This window comes from Botryllus schlosseri, chromosome 16 (genome assembly GCF_051294905.1).
Source record: "Botryllus schlosseri isolate E-star chromosome 16, Bs_hap1, whole genome shotgun sequence".
NCBI classification, from domain to species: domain Eukaryota; kingdom Metazoa; phylum Chordata; class Ascidiacea; order Stolidobranchia; family Styelidae; genus Botryllus; species Botryllus schlosseri.
Window position 1 is genome coordinate 4258362 of NC_137251.1, and position 21931 is coordinate 4280292.

General features: G+C 41.0%; 2 protein-coding genes across 3 annotated transcripts; one reads left to right on the top strand and one right to left on the bottom strand.

Annotated features, from left to right (window-relative positions):
• The first annotated feature begins 1635 nt into the window (after positions 1–1635).
• LOC145458749 (uncharacterized) lies at positions 1636–6090 on the top strand. Of its 2 annotated transcripts, none has more exons than XM_080337216.1 (3): positions 1636–1791; positions 5209–5259; positions 5771–6090. In XM_080337216.1, exons 1-3 carry the CDS (start codon positions 1708–1710, stop codon positions 6014–6016), a joined length of 381 nt encoding a protein of 126 aa, XP_080193342.1. In that variant the 5' UTR covers positions 1636–1707; the 3' UTR covers positions 6017–6090. The 2 variants fall into 2 exon arrangements, with proteins under 2 accessions (XP_080193342.1, XP_080193343.1); XM_080337217.1 differs by having other exon boundaries at positions 5774–6090.
• A 12028-nt stretch (positions 6091–18118) lies between these two features.
• LOC145459310 (uncharacterized) lies at positions 18119–20015 on the bottom strand. The gene has a single exon (XM_080337959.1). It carries the CDS (start codon positions 19817–19819, stop codon positions 18347–18349), a length of 1473 nt encoding a protein of 490 aa, XP_080194085.1. The 5' UTR covers positions 19820–20015; the 3' UTR covers positions 18119–18346.
• Positions 20016–21931: the final 1916 nt, after the last annotated feature.

The following is a 21931-nucleotide window of genomic DNA, read 5'->3' on the forward strand; positions in this document are numbered from 1 at the left end:
GCCCATGACAGATTTATGATTTCCAGCATTTTTGACCGACCCTCGTCCGGCAAGTGCTTAAACACAGCATAACACAATAAGGCATCACCACCCAGTGCCGTATTCTTTTTGGTACATAGGGCTTGCATCAATTCGTTTGCACAAAACGGTGCGTTAAGCTCGTCAAACACTGCTATATTACATGGAGAAATACCGAGCACAATGTGCCTGTTAATAATGAAATTGAAAGGAAAGTTATTGTTGCTACTCGCGTTTTTGAACACATGGGCTAACGAGTTTGCTTTACCAACATCATTGGTAATCTTCTCTCCGCCAATCATTAAAGTAGGGATTACTCCCAACGCTGCATTTGTGTTCGAAACGGATCGTGCGACTTTCCATACCGTTTGAAAGTTTGCTCTAGCTCCCAATGATTTGCAAAAAGACTTCAAAGAATGCCTCCTGGCTCGGAGAATTACACACCTGCTTTACACACGCAACCTTTTAGAACGAATGATGTCCTCCTGTGCGAACGTCCTTTTCATCTTCATCAATGCTTCTTCTTCCTCCTAACAGCTCTAGAGCATTCAGCGTTCCACCAAGGGTTGGGATTTCTTCTATGATTGTGCGTCATAAGTATTGAATTGCTCGCAACATGCAGCATGGTTTGACAGAACTCTGCGACGACTGAATCGATATTGGTTTCAGCTTCCATATTCGTATGCAATACAAGGGATACTCAAAACTCTCCCAGTCAGCTTTTCTCAGACTCCAGCTGGGGGGGGGGGGTCTTAATTTAGTTCTTGGGGCTTTATTAATAGAGGTAGTGGGGACGATCAAATAATCACTGCCAAATAAATCATTTGACACTGTAGTTGAGCATCTACTTGCTCTATCAGGGGATGCAAACGACATGTCTATCAATAACTCATCTTCTTCAGATGAGTAGGTGAATCCACATTCAATGACACAATAGAATATTTATCTAATGCGTCGTAGAGATTGACTCCTCGCGCATTGGTTACATCTGATCCTCACGCCCAGTGATGCGAGTTAAATCAACAAATACCAAAGATTTCCAGGAAAGCTATGTATAGCATTATATCCATGGGAAGTTGGTGCATATTCCTCGATTACGAGTCTCTTGGAGCAGTATAATATCAGGATGATTTCTCATTTCAGCAATATATTGCTTAAATTACGGGAGCTTTCTATATATGCTACGACACTTCCATTGTAGGATAAGTAATCTGGTATGATTGAAGGTGCCCTGGGATCGCACTCAACATATCTTCCAATGTAGCAGATTCGAAGGATACGCTTAGCCATTTTTCAGACGCTGAGGATATGAGACACCGAACATCGATTTCTTCATTTGCACGGCATGCAATAGCTGTTTGGTTGACGATTTCCGTCATACAAGCGAAAAATAGAAACGGGTGTACGGCAGTTAACAATGAGTTCGCATTGGCTTGATTGTCCTCTTCGTGATGTTGATTACTATCACTGAGAAGACAAGTAGGTATTTTAGGATTACAAGCTCCAACTTCATCGTTTTAATATCGCTATATTGGGACTATACTTTGTATTTGAGTATATACATTTTGGCATTTCCTACATGCAGTGCAGTATAAGCAATGACTTTTTATTATCCCTCTACATTCTACATAGCTTGGATTATAAATATTACATATTACATTTTATTTGTGTGCTGTGCATCATTGCAATATGTCTGAAAACGACGTGAACGTCAACGAAATAAATTGTCCATCGACAGAAAAAGATTACAAAGAATATTTTCTGCGCAGACTGGTAAGTTTCCCGGTGTTAAAGATGGGTGTGGTATGGTCCTTGGAAACTGAGAACTTTTTCCAGATGCGACTTCACTTGATATGGTCGCCGGCAACTTTTTATTAACCATTCATTCGTTGAACAATTTTCATCATTTGCATAATATGAGAATGTTACGATGTGCTGAAACAACAGGAGAGTGTTTTAAGCAGGGGTCGGCAACCCCTTGCGAGTGCGGAGCATGAACCGGAGCCGGATTGGATATCCGGCCGGATTTTTTAAATTTTGGCGGGACCGGATCGGAGCCGGATCAGTACTCTTTCTGATAAGGCCAGAATCTTTATGGATAAGCATGACGTTTGTGACTAAATAACTACCAACCAACCACACGCAACGTAACCGCCAAGCCAGTGCAAAAATAAACGAGCCATATTTATAAATTCACGGAACTACCGTACCGTGTTGGGCCGGACTTCCGGCCTGACTTTTTCATTTTAGGCCGGATCCGGATAGGAGCCGGATCAATAGTTTTTCCTGATACGACCGGAGCCGGATCGGAGCTGGACCGGAGAATTGAAAAACCGGATCGGAGCCGGACCAGAGAATTTGTTGATCCGCTCCGCACTACCCCTTGTACGCGGGCCAAAAGTGGAGATAATTTTTCATGGCACGCCAAATGATTTGACAAATTTCAGTAATACAGTCAAATTGTTATTCCCATGTAATACATGAAGAGGTCAGATTACAGAAGAGCGGTAGATAAAAAATTGGCAAGCGTTGCAGAGCAGAGGTAGAGATCATTAAAAATGAAGAATCGAAATTACAGAAAATTATGCTGTGATTTGCGCGCACAAGTCATATGATCAAATTATATTGTCACAGTGTTGGGATCAAGTCACTCCTTCGAGTCACGAGTCATCTCGAGTCACAGCATATTTTGACCCGAGTCAAGTTAAGTCACTCGTTTTTTGGAGGTGACTCGAGTCAAGTCAAGTCAAGTCACGAGTCAAATCACAATTCAAGTCAAATTGAATTTTCGAAGAATGAGTGATGTAGGGCAAGTTTTTGTTGCAATTAAATCCGTGGAAAGTTGCATATATTTTTGAAAAAAGTTGCAGAAGTTGCATTTTGACCACATTTTGCTCGGTTGACTAAAAAAAAGGTCTACTTTCCAGATTAACTAAAAAAAATTTCCGGCTCAGCTCCCGAAATACCCGTAAAAGCGTTACTTCGGTGCTGATTTACGCTGCTTCAGTCGAATTTGGCCGCGTATTTCTCTAAAATCGAAAATACTTTCATGAAAAATCGAAAAAGTTGCAAAATGTTGCAAAAAGTTGCATGAAAAAATGGACAAAAGTTGCAAAAAGTTGCACTATAAGATTCCTTCAAACAGCTTAAAACAGCATTCCAGATATCTTACGAGTATTTAGGAAGCTGCCGGAAGCTGTAAAAAAAGTTGCAAAAGTTGCAAAACCTTGCCTTAGTGATGATTCAAAGTCATTTCATTTTGTTTGCTGCGTGAAAGACAGATTAAGTGTCCATTTGTATTGAATCAAATAACGAATATAAAGGTAAAGATACATGCAAAATGGCATTGCATCGCTGACGCGCACGTAGAACTGCTAATAAAATATGCATAGCTCCATGCTACTGTCTGTTATTATTAGGCAAAACTGAATATCGAAGCCTCGAGAAGTTGAAATAAATTGATGTGGTACAATACACAACCCACCTACACATCCGGGAGAATATAAACGCATAAACAATGTTCGCTCGATTTAAATCAGTGGTACCCAAATTGGCGCCAGCGCCCCTGGGGACGTTCGCGAGCGTGAAGGGGGCGCTGAACATGAAATGGGCGATTGAGGGGCGCTGCGTATAAAATTGGGGGATGAGAGCAAATGGGGGCGGTGCAGGTATAGAAGGCATCTGTTGTGTAGTGTTGAAACGATTGATGAGATTGATGAGCCACCATGGCCTCGGACATGACGTTCTAATTGCGAGAAAAGATATCTGTTATACTTGGCGGACATATTCTCCAAAATTTAAGAGTCGAATATATCCGTTCTCGGTGAAAATGCCACTGTCCGGATTCAATGATGAGCCCTTGATATATTACCGAAAATTAGCGAGACGTGAACTTTTCGAATTGCCAAGCTTGCCTGAGCTTTATATCGGTTCAGCTCGCATGTCCGAATTTTTAGAAGCCAACAGCAGTCATCGCCACACTTTTAGCGGACAAGACTCTGTATTCACACCCAAAGGGTGGTACACGAATATATAACCTAACTCAGAATTATATCGAGGTCATAAATCCTACGTGTCTACGTGCATACCTTTCTACGTTCGCACGTGCATGCGTAATTTGGATTAAAATGCTGTACTCGATTTATAACGCGGTATAAGTCTGAGGCATGTTCTGGTTCCGTCTCCGTGTGTCATGGGTGTATTTTCACACCCGTATACTCTTTTCGCTAAGAGGGCATCGTTAGCTGTCTCATTATTAGCGGCAATCAATGCAGAAATACTGTTTTTTATTATTTAGGCGTGGTCAAGGAGGGGGTTGGGGACGCTGGTACTTTATTGGTTGTCCAGGGGGCGGTAGCTCAAAAAGGTTAGGGAAACACTGATTTAAGTCGTACAAGATGGTTGGCGAAGGGTGAGCACTGCGCAATGTAAGCCCTCAGCCGTCTAAGAAACAAAGATACGTTGCTATTAAATTAATCTGTCTACTATGACAACGTAAGCTGTGATCTTTTCGTTTTTTGCGGTTGCAATTTATTTGTGATGTGAAATAATAGAGGATCAATCAGTGGCACGCTGCAGACGAAAGGTTGCCGATTCCTCAGTCTATATATCAGCAAAGATAGAGAATGAAACCTCTTAAAGTTGAAACAAATGGAATACACAAATGGAATGCACAATACACAAACCACCTATATATCCATATGATACGACTTATGCTTGTACATTTCGATTATAATCGCCCGACTCGCCCGATTATTGGAAATTACATGCCGGTGACGTCATATTTTGTTATACGATTGTTAATATACAATGTTCTTTCTAATTCTCTACTAATTGCTGACGATTACCCCTGACGAGTGTCAGCCGAAAATATTCGGACTCATTTCAATATGAATATACCACTCAATTATGCAATTGGTATCACGCTGTTGCGTTTCGACAGAACAATATTTCAATACTTTCCGAGGTGAAGGCTCGCTTGTTCTTGTAAAATGATTATAAAATAATTATAGAGTAAATATAAAGTAATTATGGAATAATTATTTTACAAGCACAAGAGTGATTTGATTCAGGTTGGGCTGTGGTCACAGAATCAAGCAAATTGTGAAAATGTCTACATTGAAATGTCTCATTGGGGACAAATTGCGTGAAAGATCCGTCCAGGCATATACGTATTTTCACATTTCACAGAATAAAGATCCTGACTGTGTGGAGCTGCTGTGCTTGGAGGAAGACAACAAGGTAAATAGCCATAGCATGTTGACAAGACCAGAGGGATCGACGATAATCAGATTAGCAGCACACATATAGTAGTGCGTTTTCCGTGCTGACATGGCAGCGTCCGCGCTGTACTATACCTGAAAGACTATAACCTGCCTACAGCTGAAAGCCGTGATTGACATACCAGAAACGTAGGGCTACTAAGGACAAGTTACAATTACCAAGCTTAGCAAGCAATTTATGAAATTTTATGTTTAAATTAGGAATTTTGCATGATATTGAAATGGAACTACCACTCCCAAGGGTTACTCTCGGCAATGATAACTCACGTTAGTTTCAAGTATGTACACAAGATATGGAGGTCAATCCCGCAGCTTGCTTTGATAAAGAATGAAATTATATTTTAGTAATTCAAACAATCTGGCGAACTACGTTTTCGTCATTATTTAAGGACGTTCGCTCATAATTTAAGAACCACTGCCCCAATATAACTATATAGCAACCTATACGCTACATACATTGTATATTTCAGAAGTCAGCGAAATTGGAATTAAGCGAACGAATAAACATACTAAGAATATGCGTTGAAGAGCATGAGAAAGACCCGATAAAGAATCGGGCGAAGTTGATCACGCTGGAACGGTATAAATTGGAGGACAAGCAGCGAGGGGCAGAAGAAAGGTGGCGCGAATTGCAAGCGGGGGTCGCTGTCGCGGGGGCTGCGTCAGGCGCCGTCGGCGCTGGCGTAAATGCTTCAAAATCGTGTGTTTTACTTTGAATCTGCTTAAAAGGATCTTGTTTAAAAATTTTGATAAGTCAGAATACATCTTTAAATAAATACACGAACACGTATGCTATGCGTTGTATTTGAAATAAAGGCAAATGCAATTTGATATTTTCGGGTAAATTTAGTGCCTTTGAATGCCTTTGTCAATTAATATAATCAACTCGTTCGCCCGACTCCGTTCTGTCGAATATGCACAATTAGAGAACAGATGAAGAACGAGAGCTGGGAGTTCAGGACGGAGACCATAAAGTTAGCTTATCCAGGAGAATGCTATAATCGTCTGATTAAAACTGTTAATCGTGGTTCATAAAGTTTGAAAGATTTCGCGCGAGAATCATCCCAAGTCGACTCGTGAAACTTTTAATCCGGCGAAGTGGTTTGCCACGATTAATAGTTTTTAATCAAACGATTACCATTCTTCCGGGTAAGGCAACTTTATGATCTCGGCTGTGTTCGATTCAATATAATAATAACCAATGCGATGTAACGAACAGATAGGAGGATGTCGAAGGACACGCATCAGTAGCGATCCTTTACTCCAACATCCACCTCGGCCTAGAGCGCCCGATGTCACAGTTTTGTTTTCGATGTTGCTCTTTTTGAAGCCGCGGCCCTTTCTACTCGGTCTTTCCATTCCTTGTGAGTGCTTTCTTTCTTCGGGTCTTTTCCCGTACTTTATTGTCGCCGTAAGAACGGCGACAGCGGGGGCAGAGGAGCCCAAATGAACCTCCGACTGGAATCGAACCGGGTCCACCAACTTAGTAGGCGCTCATCGTTACCACCCCCTACGGATGGATACGAATCACGATTTTGTAAGGTTGAGCAAACGAATACGGCTAGCAATTTGAGGTCGCCTCATCAACAAATATCACAAATGTATTAACAGTGCTAGCTTGCAGATGGTTACCCCCATCACTATGAAATTTTCACAACTGCTAGGTGTCGCTATGCTCTATACAAGAAAAAAATCGAAAATTGTAATTCTGCTTTGCACTGCACAATTTGGATTTGACAGTCTAAAAATGCACTGATGCGCCGAAAATCAAATCTCATAATTGTGATGCCCATGTCCTATCTAACACTTTTGTCAGAAAGTGCTAGGACAGTCTTTTGCTATGCTGAAATTTGAAGGAATATGTCCAACCCATCTTGGAGAAATTTCATTTTGAAATTTCAAAATCTCAAATTTCAGGCTATTTTTTCGAAAAGTTTGCTGTGGAGTTCTGGAATTCAGAGCAGGGTAGACAAAGGCCAAACGACTCTTAGCATAACATAGGCCTCGATGTTGGCTTTCTCAAAAAACACGAGTTAATATTATACGACATATATTTCATACAAACTTTTGATTTATCATGAAGCTGTGTAACAAACTTTTACAACTGAGAAAAACGTTAGTAAACATTTTACTAAATATAAAAGATATTTTTACTAGTAATAAAATAATTGAAAATTTGGATGTTTTATTAAAACTTTTGACTTGCTAGTCTCTTTAAGCGAAATATACTGTCGCGCTGATTCTCGAATTACATAATTTATAACCTGATAAGGTCACTGCTCCCGAGCCGAACGAACTTTTTTGTAAATTTGCCTTAGGAATTTTCTATGCTCCATCTAAATCCCAAATTCTCTGGGGTGTACGCCACCCAGGCAATTGAACGAGCATTTACTGTAACTTCGACGACGATATGCATACATCTGTGTTATTATTAGAGCATCTGAATAGAGTATTAGGCTTCGAGCCGAGTTGAATATTCGAGTATCAACCATTATGACGTCATACAGTAAGAAACAGCTGGAAATTTCAAATAGTTACCTTTAATGCTATCGAAAGTAATATAATGGCAGTTCTACGTCACAATAAAGGAGTACTGCGCTCTAAATATGATGTGATCTCAAATTAATAGTAAAATCGGGAAATAAGGCCTTAAGAAAGCCACCGTAATGGTACTGCAGCTAAATCATATTTTCGAAACACGCCGTTCCACTCCAGCTGCAAAAATAAATATCAATGCTTGCAGCAGCTGTCCCAGCAGGGTGCCAATAATCTACCCACGCACCCCTACACCCAACCTCGTTTCCCCCCACCTTAATCTTATTGACGAAGTAGTCTGCGAAGCACATGCTTTGAGCGATCGCCAAGTGTAGCGGGCGTGCTAGCGCTTCAGTCGCAGAATCAAATATAGGCAAGTAGATTATTTACCTATGTTATTTCTATATTTGTTAATATATTGCAGTATGATTTGATCTTGGTAAGTCTACAAGTTTCTGACCACTACTACTACTACTATTTGGCTGTTGTGTGCTATTATAGACAGCTCCTTGGATCTGCGTGTGTGATCAGGAATGCAAGAGAACTAGAACGGTCATTAGTCAGTCGGCTAGTGCGTACAACAGAAACTATTGAATAGTATATTCATATTGAAATAGACCCGAATATTTTTGGCTGACACTCGTCAGGGGTAATCGTCAGCAACTAGTAGAGAATTGGAAAGAGCTGATGACATTTACCCCTCACGAGTGTCGGCCGAAAATATTCGAGTTAATTTCAATATGAATATACTATTCTAATGTAAACTGAAGTTGAGTAACTCCAAGAAGCTCTACAACAGGAACTGTAGCATCGACTCCAATCGAGCATTATACCAGCGTGTCTTGCATCGACCGCTACATGCCGCGGCTGCGCGTCTTCACTAACCCGTTGCGAAATTTCTGACACGGTTTCTTCACTGTTGCACTTACTTGTAGTCCCATTTCTTCAAGTAGTTCGTGGAAACATACGTTGCGTCTTACACTTTATCTGGGCTCCTCATGGCGATCCGCCTGTTAACACAGCGTCTTGAAAAGCCCAGAGGAAGAGTGAGCCGAGCTCCAAAGTCGGCAGTAGAGACCTGAAAGCGGAATGAAGTAAATCGAGAGTGAATGGAAGTGTGGAGTGCGCGAGCATAAAAAGTCGTCTTCAAGACCAAGAACACAGATACCGAACTTTACCAAATACATTGTCGTGGCGCACAAGGCATGAACAGGCGATAAGCGCCACTGTCGTTGTTGTGTAATAATAATAACTCACCTTGCTTCCACATGGTGCAACACCACATGCAGATGTGGTCAGTAACTAAGTACTTCTACTTTTTCGAAGTACTCAAGTAGGTTTGCCTCTACTTGCATAACTTTTTAATTAAGTAAATCTACTATACCGCTACTTCCAGAGAAAGAAAGAGAGAGAAAGACATGAAATATATTTTCCGCTTTTTTCCAAAATTGTATTATAATTTATTTTTATACGACGTATAATTGCTTTGAGTAGGCTACTTCAGATTAATTTGAGCTCTTTTGTACGGAGCATGTCCAAGTTAAAAACTATAATTGCAGTCGTGCCTATTTTCCGGACGTTAAATAAATGTGATCTAATGTGAATTATGATCTACCGTATCTTTTGTTAAAGTTCTAATCGCGCAGCGAGTTATGCAGCATCCGATACAACTTCTACATATCGCTTATCGTCGTCTTAAGTACGAGCCTTACAATAGGGGGAAGGGTACCACACCACATGACATTTTCTGAAGAGGGACACTGTGGTAAGAAAGTTTAAATAACCGCAATTCTATATCAAACAATCATTTGTATCCCATGATACGGTCAAATTCCTCCTGGAATGTAGCAGCACGAAACATAGCCAGAGGTGGTCAGTAACGAAGTACTTCTACTTTTTCGAAGTACTCAAGTAGTTTTCCTCTACTTCTGGTACTTTCTCAAATAGATCTGATTTTCGCTACTTCTATTTCTACTTCATAATTGTTTATGATCTACTTACTTACTTTTCTCTGTTTTCAGTTTGTAAAGTAAAGTAGTTTAATCCTTTAATCAGGAATGTAGCTTGAGGAATCTCGGGGCTGTTTTGACGGACTATCAACATTAAATGCAGCTAAATTCAATTATGGGTATTTGCGGAAGAATTTTTGTCGGGATACCGATAACAAAATCAAGACGTGTATGGCCACTAAATCGCGCGAAGCGCGAATAAATGTTTTAGGTTGCATTCATCTGCCCCAAAATACTGTTATATTTATTGATTTTACGAAAAGTTTCCAAACATTTGGGGGAGCAATCGCCATTTTCGCCCCTCTCTGACTACGCCAGTGCCCATGATGCGGAAGAATGCTTATGCTGTCGAAAATTGAATACCTCCTGGAATGCATCAATATGAATCAAGCTCTACACCTTTCGCCTAGCTCAAATTGCACCTTTTGAATTACGATCGTTTTCACAACTACTTACTTACTTGAGTAGATTTAAAGTCGATCAATTCTACTTCTACTTCAAGTAGTTTTAGGTTGCTTATGGAAGAAGTAGTTCTACTCGTACTTGAGTAGATTTTTCGTCGCTACTTCTACTTCTACTTGAGTAGCTTTCTTGACTACTTTGACCACCTCTACCCATATCTCTCTCCGCAGAGTCGGTATATGTCAGTTTCCAGCATTTGACAGTCCACAATAGCTTATTTATGACTGCTTTTTACAGCTACTTACTTACCTTAGAACTATGCAAAGCCATCCAATTCTACTTGAAGTAGTTTTAGGCTGCTTCTAAGAGCACTGCTTCTATATTAGTAGACTTTTGCGTGGCTACTTCTACGTCTACATGGTCACCTTAGGGGACATGAGTTTGAAACAATGTTTGTTGCAACCGAAGTGAGCTACGACTCACATACCAACTGTGGCACTAGCAAGTATAGATAATATAAACTATATACTATATATCTGTAAACCATACTATTCTATTTATGACTGATAGTACATCCTTCTGTGTTACAGGCAGGGCTGTGGGGTCGGTAAATTTTACCACCGACTCCAACTCTGACTCCAGACAGATTCAATGCTGACTCGAACTCCGACTCCGACTCCCGAGTCTTTAACCGCACCGACTCCGACTCCAACAGCACTGCAAATTTACTTCGAAAGTTATATACCACAGTGATGGTTTAATGACTTACAATAACCATACAATAATAAGCAAACATATTATTCACGATGGCATGCAAAATTGTTTCATTGTGGCACAGCTTGAAATACTCACTGTTCAATTAACATGGAAGTATATATTTCGAAATATATATATATGCATAGGCACCAAGTTACGGGGTGGCGGGGTGGCGCAGCCACCCCATGACACATTTATGGGGTGACGGCCTCCCCATACAATTAGATTAAACACTCGCCGTCTGCGATTCTAATCATCAGCGCTGTCAATTAGCGAGTTCGTGATAGCTCGTAAATGCTATTTAGCATTAACCGATACGCGCGCGGATAATTGAATATGCAATTTCGTCGGCGACGACGAACTAGTGTTTAAAACGCCCCAATAAGTTGTAATCCGTGATTAGTAGGGCAAGTTTTTGCAGCTTTTGCAACTTTTTTTTACAGCTTCCGGCAGCTTCCTAAATACTCGTAAGATATGTAGAATGCTGTTTTAGGCTGTTTAAAGGAATCTTATAGTGCAACTTTTTGCAACTCTTGTCCATTTTTTTCATGCAACTTTTTGCAACATGTTGCAACTTTCTCGATTTTTCATGAGAGTATTTTCGATTTTGGTGAAATACACAGCCAAATTCGACTGAAACACCGTAAATCAGCACCGAAGTAACGCTTTTACGGGTATTTCGGGGGCTGAGCCGGAATATTGACCTTTTTTTAGTCAATCTGGGAAGTTGACCTTTTTTTTGAGTCAACCGAGCAAAATGTGGTCAAAATGCAACTTGTGCAACTTTTTTCAAAAATAAATCCAACTTTCCTGGGATTTACCTGCAACAAAAACTTGCCCTAGTGATTAGTAATCAAACAATCGAAGCAACCTCGTTTACGACGTCGATTTCGACACACTTGCGCTGAGAAACACCATCTTCTCTCTCGGCCAGACGAGCGAATTCACGTTCTCCTCTCTTAAATTGTATTTGCGCCCATATTCGTTTACAAAATAATTCTCGAGCTCCGTGATAGTCTCTTTAATTGGAAGCTTGGAGCGCGAAATAGGACAGTGTGTTTGTGTATGCCTACGAATTGAAAGTCATTCCTGCGCGAAGTGCACATATTCATTACTTTAACATAGCTTTGCCACGCCAACTTTTATCGGAAAATGCAACATTGCAGCTCAAACGTCGTTTTAATGAGCAAACAATTGTCGCGATGTCAGACTTGGAAGTTCCAAGTTGGAACCCCATTGTGCTGTACACAAGTTGAGGAATAACTGATTAGATGCGCGCTTTCTCGTTTGCTATCATCTGTAGGCTACTAATTCTTGTTTGCTTCATACACTCGTATTCCCTAGCTGTCACTTGTCAGTGTTTGATTTGTTATTCATACTGCGAATTGTGCAGTGCACGGCGTTGAATTACATTGTCAAATATTGATGCATCACGAACTTCTCGGTGGCGCAAATTCTGAATTTTCTCGATTAGTTTGAACGGGAACCTTCTATATGTTCCAATAAACTTCATTCCTGGACGGACTCCATCGAGCGCAACCATATCGCGGATCGAATTTCAAACCTTTGGGATATGTATTTCTATTGATAAGGTGCGCCCATATTGCTCTTACTGCAATAACACGTGGATAATTAAAAGCGCACCATTTTACGATCGAATTCGACTGGCTGATCGGGCCTACGCAGGCCGTAAGTCCCGGGCTCATATTAACCAGCGCGTTGTCGGCATTAAAACCCCAGGTGCGTGGCCAGGGAGTTTCTCATTTATAACTAGAAATCCTGTCCTTTTGAAATGCTAATTTACTAATTCGTATTATCGATGCTGCGTACTGCGAAATGGGTCATCGATATCTCATGTGCAGTGCAGTGGGCACTGTCGGAGGTGGTTTGATTTAGCGCGTCCGCATGTAGGCTTGCTATCGTCCGCAGGTATACTTTCGCCAAACAGTTATAATCTCTGAGTGTAATATTGTTTGTGTTTATGTATCTTTTTGATTAAAACTTATGCCCGCGTCTGAACAAATTGTGCTCGTTGCCATTGCCGAAGCTGGGTATTTAGATATGGCTAGCACACCCTGTAATTGTAATTAATTGCAGGTTTGCGACATGTGTGAATTTCGTTATCAGCGCAACCTTACCGGCCGATTGTACGCACAGTCCTATAAAATTGATCACTGCCATGTATTTCGCACAGCGTAGCCTACTGGGGCTGATTTCAGCAAACTAACGATCTTTATTAGATGTACAAATTCGACCTCATCGTTAGAAACGTAGATTCGAAACACTATCGCGATTTGACGACGTTCACCTCTACAAATTAAGGTGCATTATTTGCATTGATGAGGGCCGCAAGCTGCGTTTGAAGTATTTTGTGAACCATTTTTGTGATAAATATTCTCGGAGAGCAAAGGGGAACAGTGTTTAATTGTGTGTGCTTGCTTGTTGGAATTTATTTCAGTGCCCATAATATTAATCCAATTATGCTTTGCGAACGTAAATTGAGAAATCCAGCAATGCAGTCAAAATCGATGTTTTAAATAGCAACCAATTGTTGCGATGCGAGCTACTCAATACTAAGTAAAATCCCATTGTGTTGGTGGTAAGGGATAATTACTGATTGGCCATGCGCGTTTGTAATCATAATTCATGTGTCTCTCGTGTTGTAGAATTGTCGCGCCGTGTTACTGCTGAGTCCAGCGACGAATGCCGAGCGCGCGGCAATAAATTACATAATTTCGCAATCGTCCTGAAACGAATCTCGCTAATTGGTCGCGGCCCGCGTAACACTGATAATACGACTTGTTGAATTGCAACTGAATATCAGCGTCAGAATGGTCATTTCAACAGGATGGGGTTTTGCGTTTCAAAAGGAGGGGGTCTCGACACCCCCGGGCTACGCGCCTGCCGCCACCCCATGCAAAAATAAAAGTCGTCGCCTATCCTTCCTTTTTTCATGTCTTATAAGTTTATATATCATAGACTCCAATATACTCTAATACAGGGGTTCTCAACTTCCGTTGTGTAACGGGCCGCATTTCAACAGTTAATGACGCTGCGGGCCGCAGAATATTATTACCATGTATTTTTGGGCTACCATTAAATTTGGGCTTCTGTAGCCTATCTACCAATCGCATACGGGCATTTAGGACATTTTTATGAATTCTAAAGCATTGATGGACGGCGTTCGTAAGTTTGCAGTTGCTGTTTTTTTGTGAGAATAAGTATCTTCCAGCGGCGCAAGTAACTCCCTTGATGGAGCGTGCATCGCATTCATAGAGCGTGCAAGTCGTTATATGCACCTTCGAACTCTCCCACTAGAGAACCAAATTCTCTGTTTCAATGCGTGAGCGAGCAAGCATTAAATTACTGTCAGTTTTCTGTACTGAGGCAATTATCACTTTAAGCTCGCAAATATATGAGAAGTCTGGCGTTTGAGGTCATTTCTGAGCAAACCAATCAACCCTTCTCCTTTCATTCCATAGTTACAAAAGTCAGCTCTATCAAGTTGATGTTTTTCGCTGGTCCCTCCCCCCTTTTGCCCAGCCAGCATTTCGTCTGCAATATGCTTCCTCTGATAAATGTACCCAGATAATTAGCTCTGTAATGTATGTGGAGCCAGTGGATTAGTCCAATGCGAGGCTAGAGTAGTCTCCGCGGCAACGTGTTTCAGAACATGCGGTAAAGATCGACTGACATTGCTGTTACTCATCTGGTCACGGTTGAATCAGACAACTGTAGCGTCGAAATTTGTCAGGAGATGTTGTTCTTGGCGCTAAGCGCAGGAAACAGCGAATATTCCCGCAGTATTTTAAAGTTTAATTAAAATACATCTTCTCTGGCAGATTTCTTCGGTTTAGGGTTATTCCAATCAATTTTGAACGATGCGCCAGTAACGTCGTCGGCAATTTTAACAATGTCTCGAAATTTGAATTGCTTGGTTTGACACCTAGGTGGCAGCGTTCTTTCTAAGATCAGGTGATATGTGTAACTCCAGAAGAAACTGTCGTGGTATCATTGTAAGCTTCAAACCTTCTTTGCTACAAGTGTTCTTCGACAAATATGACACATTGGTTTCCGTTTATATCCGAGAAAGCAAATTCATTGTTGCGCGCTGAGTTACAAACCCAGTTTTCGACGTTTAATGTCCCGTTCCCTTTTCTTGTTTCTGTTCAAATCATTCGCGGTGAGTGAAACACTCTATAAAAGTGTACTACGAAGCGGGGTCCGCTTGAACCAGAGTCCAGCCGAATAGCGATTCAAAACAAAAACAATCTAAACTCGAGCGTATATCAAGAATCCAGAACACATCAAAGAATGAGTAATTAAATGAAACAGAGACGGTGCGATAAGAGAGCCAAGTAGCTAAATTGATATGTAACAATACCGTCCCCCTAATAATTGCGTTCATGATGAAAAATGTCGCGGGCCGCAAAAAGAACGTCTGCGGGCCGCGGGTTGAGAACCCCTGCTCTAATATATCTGAATTATTCAAACATGATATATATCCCATCCTGTATAGTTAAAATGTGGACAAAAACAATAAAAGTGTAGCTCTTGTGTATGAGTCAGCAACTATTACACACTATGCTGATGACAAGCACACACTCATTACTAATAAACGATGATCCGAAATGAAATTTAGAGGGTATAGTTAAACAGCATATGTCTACGTACATTTAGTCAAGTATTCATGGAGTAGGACTATACGTGCACTCTTTATTAAAGATTAGTTCGACCCAAGCGGCTGAGCTGCTAATTACAAAACTATTTTTGATTTTGACAAGTGGTAAGCAGCGTTTGGTTATATTTGTATCAATTTTGCAATTGATGTTGTCACTTACAAAACCATACGATTTATTTACTCTTTCATGGTATTATGGCATAATTCCAAAAATTGCACTAATTTGTGATTGCACCAGCAATTTTGCATTGGTCAACTTGCAATGTTCTTTCTCTATTCATAGGGTTACCACGTCCTCCTTTAGGAGGATTTGTCATCCTTATTCAGGCAATTGAAAATGTCCTCCGAGGACGTCTAAATTCCCACTTTTTTGGCAATGCGGCCTCCTTTTACAGCTAGGTTAATGGACAGGGTCAACTGAAAATTGGCATAAATTACGCGAAATAGGTAATGCGGACGTTCGAGCGGGTCATTCGGCAATCGACTCTGAGCGATGATCTTTATTTTAGTCAGCGCCACAGGATTATCGAAGGAAGTGGGTAATTTGGGAGTGGAGTCAAATTGATGGTCTTTTTTCAGTCAACACAACACGATTTCCAATAAATATCATAAAATCAGCTGTTTTCAATTTCGGTAAACCATATTTTATGATTTGGTAAAAGTGCCCTCCTTTCGCGATTCTAAAATATGGTAACCCTATCTATGCAGCTGAATTGCAATTTGCAAATATTGTCCGATGTCATCGATATCGTTACTAATAACAGTGATTATTGGTACATACAAATCCTATTTCATTTATTATGAGTAATTTTAAGAGATCTTTGAAAGCACTCGCTTCCATATTAAAAAAGTTGGAGTCGGTGTCAGGAGCATTTTCACAAACTCCGATCCCGACTCCAGCAGGTATTTTTTCACGACCCCGACTCCGACTCCAAGGAGTGCTAAAGAATTTTTGAGACTCCAACTCCGTTAAGGAAAATATTAGCGAAACTCCCACTACACAGCCCTGGTTACAGAAAAAAGATATATAGCTATTAATATCACCCTATTTGGCTGCACCCACAATAAGCACTGACCAACAGATAACGTAATTTGCTTTTCAATTCTTGTCCACGTGGTGGGGCGTGAAAGTGCCAGTGTTCTGAATACTATCAGTAACCGCTAACCACATGAAATGGAGATTTTGTATAGCTTCCGAACTATCAACAAATGGCCGGGACGCGTTCAACTTGGTCGTGTAGGCGCAAGTTATATCAGAAACCCCAGCCCAGCAGTGGTTTGCGATCATATATAGCAGTGTGGGGATAACTCGAGTCATGACTTGACTCGAGTCAGACTCGAGTCACCTTTTTCGCATGACTTGACTTTACTCGAGTCACTTTGTGAAAATGACTTGACTTGACTCGGCGCATCAGAAATATGGATTGACTCGTGACTCGAAGCAAAATTCACCAGTCAATTTCAAGTCATCAAGCAATCGCTGTCGATAAAAATCACTGTATCTTGCAATCGAATTGTTCGCGACACGTTGGTGTAACCCGTGGGAACTACCAATTATTCAATGATCGGGCGTTTTACTGAGCCTCCATTGTTCTCTCACAAATAAATTGAACGCTTACGAAGTGATCGAAGCTTACAGCTTACGCTGTCGTAAACTAGTATTATATAGTAAAGTATTATAATAGAAAAATGTCTATTACTGTTCTCGGTTCCTGAACCAAACCTCTTGTTTTATTGAAATTAAATTCGAAGAGAGTTTATATAGTCCTCAACCATTGGCGCAGGCTCGAATTGTATCATATCCATTTGTAAATGGGTAATGTATTGCATCTTATCAATTCGTTTATCTATTCTCTATTTTGGCTGGTAACTATGAACTGAGGCTATGCAATTATACTTGCGTAGTTTAGCATTTCTACGTATATGTAAGAGATACAGCGCCGTCTTACGTGTATATTTAACTTCATATTCGTTCATCGGTTCAAAATCAATGACCAGTCAATCTGTGTTTCGGACAGCTAGCAAAATGCAATGGCGTAGGCATGCCTCATACTTCGAAAAGGCAACTTGACTTGAAATGTGACTTGACTCGTGACTTGACTTGACTTGACTTGACTCGAGTCACTTCCAAAAATCGAGTGACTTGACTTGACTCGAGTTACCTTCGAAAATCGATTGACTTGACTTGACTCGAGTCAAAATGTGCAATGACTCGAAATGACTCGTGACTCGAAGGTAGAGACTTGATCCGAACACTGATATATAGTCCCTAGTCCTATCATACCGCTGATTTTAACCACATATAGAAAATATAGCTATACATTGTACATGAATCTATTCTTACGAAAATCTTCATACTGCCAGAGCCCTCAGAAAATTTGTTCACTACCAAATATTACCATGATAATACCACGTTTCATATGTGTATAATCTATTCGATATGATGACCTATTGCAGTTGAATGGTGTACAGATGGAGTCGGTGATATCATATTTAAATCATCAAAATCAATTCAGTAAATACTATACATATATTTTACAATATCATATGCTTAAACCACAGACTCTATCAACAAAATTTAAGGGAAGTATATATACAAGCATTTATTAGCATGGGAATCGTACAATAACACAAAATACTATGTAGGCCTATATTTAGTTCAACTAGTTGCTCTGATTGAATCCAACATTGCCGTTGCTATTTTGTATAATGATATTGGTATTGTTGGTACTGTTCCCAGCACTCATACGTGCACCGTAACATTCGGGGTATGTTTCTTCATGAGGTATGTGAGGGATGCAAATAGTCGTGTGGTCCGTACGGAAAATCATATATTGGAAACCTTGCCCGATTAGGCCCGGTGCCTGCAGTTCCGGTGTAGCCATCTTCATATTGGCAGGGCCGGACTTCGCGCTTGGAGGTGCCACAAAAGTAGCGCGACCATTTGAATTTAACAGTGGGTTGTCACGTTTACGATTGGTCTCATCACCTCTTTGTTTAACAACGTCGTCATTCAGCAGGTCGGAGAATTCCTTTATCTTGCGGTCACTTTGCTCTTGTTCGTGGGTGAGAAATACGACATCCACCTCAGATGAGCTGTCATCGAACCGAATGGTACACTCATTTTCACAACAGTGTGTGATGATCCACTGTGTCATATTCTTCAGACATTCAATTACTCTTTCGGATCTTGCCACAGGAGAATTTATCCTAAGACATACTGTTGGAGGAGATCCAGTGGAAACTGAAAACACATCGACTCTGGAATTCTGGTCTGCATTGCAGCTCTCAGCATTCGTGATCGCCACGGAATTTTCCGTTTCTTCTACTATTCGTTGCAAAAGCCCAAAGTCAACGTTCCGAGGAACATCATAATCGATTTTCTCGACAGGCGCTACGTATTTCGTATTTATGCGAACTGTGCGTCCATCGTCATACTCTATCACGGCGTGTCTACAGTCGGTGAATCCCAACAGAGTGGCTTCTTGACTAATTGCGTGACGTGTTGATGGCTTGGTTTTTATTCTCGATAAGATTTCATCGACATATCGCGGAGGACCGGATGCAATCCGGACACGACAGTCTGCTCGCAACGACGTTTTTTGAAGTTCGTTGGATCGAAATCTCTTTGCCTGCGAGCGCGAGACGTTCTGTATCATAGATGGGTTCAATATCAATTTTTTCCCGTTGTTGAATCTGACGACGACATCGAGATCCTTATCTATTCCTTCAACTTTTCCAGGCAATTTTATAAAATCCAAGCACGACTCCAACAGGTTTGCAGCGACCAGCTGCGTTCTGATACTGGCAGTTACTGTCAATCGCCCTACGTCACCTGCAGAAAATGGCAGGGGTTCCGGCGGGCAAAATTCATCTGGATCCATGTGATTGTAATCCAGAAATGCGCTTTGAAAGTTTATTCTCCATGTTCGTCCAAATTTCGGCGCAACTATGAGTGACCCATCTTTTTTGATTTGACAAATCCTCACGGCTTTTCCCGCAATGCTAGTCATTTTCCAGTTCCAGCCCCCAACTTCTTTTTGGTACTCGATGAGTTTTGGCAGATTGGAAATAATTTTTACCTCCACACCGACTTCAAAACCCTTCGGATGATTCGTGATATTCTCTTTCGACATCGGTTCTGGGTCACTTACTTCTATAAGTAGTGCTGGATGCACAACAACGCTTGACACGCAATTGAATGTTACATGCACTCCTGCGCTCGTTATGGCAATCACTCTTCCTTGAACACCTGTATATTTCTGTGGAATGTCAGGTAGCCTTTTTTGGAACTTTTTCAAAAGCGTCTTGCTCTTCTTGGTTTTCACAAAATCTCCACTGACACTCGTAAGGGGTAATCGTCAGCAACTAGTAGAGAATTCAACAAAAGAGCATCGTATATCAACAATCGTGTTCGTGTATCCCAAAATATGTCGTCATCAGCATGAAATTTCGAATACGAGAGCGTTCGATATACTATTTTAGATGGTACACGAAGTCTCTTTGTTGACAGAACCTGGGCTGGCGTATTTTGATAAAACTCGAGTCCAAGACACACTAATGAATGAAAGTGTGAACGGCCACTCCCAACGACACGATATCCGTCCTTTAACGACCAGATGCATATAGTAAGCCCCCAGAAGTTGCATCGATTACCCTACGGTGGGCCAAAAATCAATGTTTATTTGTGCGGAAGGGGGCTGAAAAATGTGGCTTCGGACCTGGTTACAACACTCATCCGCATACTCCTGAACCGGATCGTGACCACCTCTATAGTCGATAGACAAAGCTTGACTGGTGTGACGCAGTGCTGGGATCAAGTCACTACCTTCGAGTCACAAATCAATTCGAGTCATTGCACATTTTGACTCGAGTCAAGTCAAGTCACTCAATTTTTGGGGTGACTCGAGTCAAGTCAAGTCAAGTCACGAGTCAAGTCACATTTCAAGTCAAGTTGCCTTTTCGAATGCCTACGCCATTGCATTTTGCTAGCTGTCTGAAATACAGATTAACTGGTCATTGATTTTGAACGGATGAACGAATATGAAGTTAAATATACACGTAAGACGGCGCTGTATCGCTTACTACGTAGAAATGCTAAACTACGCAAATATAATGGCATAGCCTCAGTTTATAGTTACTAGCCAATATAGAGAATAGAGAAACGAATTGATAAAATACAATACATTATTCATTTACAAATGGATATGATACAATTCGAGCCTGCGCCAATGGTCGAGGACTATATAAACTATCTTCGAATTTAATTTCAATAAAGAGGTTTGGTTCAGGTACAGAGAACAGTAATAGACATTTTTCTCTTAAAATACTTTACTATACTAGTTTACGACAGCGTAAGCTGTAAGCTTCGATCACTTCGTCAGCGGTCAATTTAGTTGTGAGAGAACAATAGAGGCTCAGTAAAACGCACGATCATTGAATGATTGGTCGCTCTCACGGGTTACACCAGCGTTTCGCGAACACTCCGATTGCAAGATACAGTGATTTTTATCGACACCAATTACTTGATGACTTGAAATTGACTCGTGAATTTTGCTCCGAGTCACGAGTCAATCCACATTTCTGATACGCCGAGTCAAGTCAAGTCGAGCCATTTTAGCAAAGTGACTCGAGTCAAGTCAAGTCATACGAAAAAGGTGATTCGAGTCTGACTCGAGTCAAGTCATGACTCGAGTCATCCCAACACTGATATATATATATATCATTGGGATAGTCCGATGACATTCCCCGACATCATCGGCTACCTATTATTATAAGGCCCTGTGGATATAAAGCTGTATCAGCTGTATCACCCTGTGGATATAAAGCTGTATCAGCTGTACCACCCTGTGGATATAACGCTGTATCAGCTGTATCACAGCTCTATCAGCTGTAGCACTCTATCTGTATGGAATCGGTGTCTTGTGTCCCAAGACTCAAGTTTTTTTTGCGGAGCCTGACGAAGTGCTGTTTCGTTCCTGCCAACGGGTATACACCCGGAGATGTTTAATTAACTGTTATTCGAGGGGTCCTACATTTTCAAACACACCTCACTCAGCTCTACCGGTCGGTAGCCTAAATCTGATTACGTGAGCAGAGAGAGAGAAAAAAAGTGATAGCAATCTAGGCCTATATGCAATTTCTGATCATATATTGACCGACTCAATCATGAAATATAGAAATTTCTCTTGCTTTGCGCGTTTAGGCGAGAAGACCTGACTCACTAAATGGACACCCAGTGTAGATGA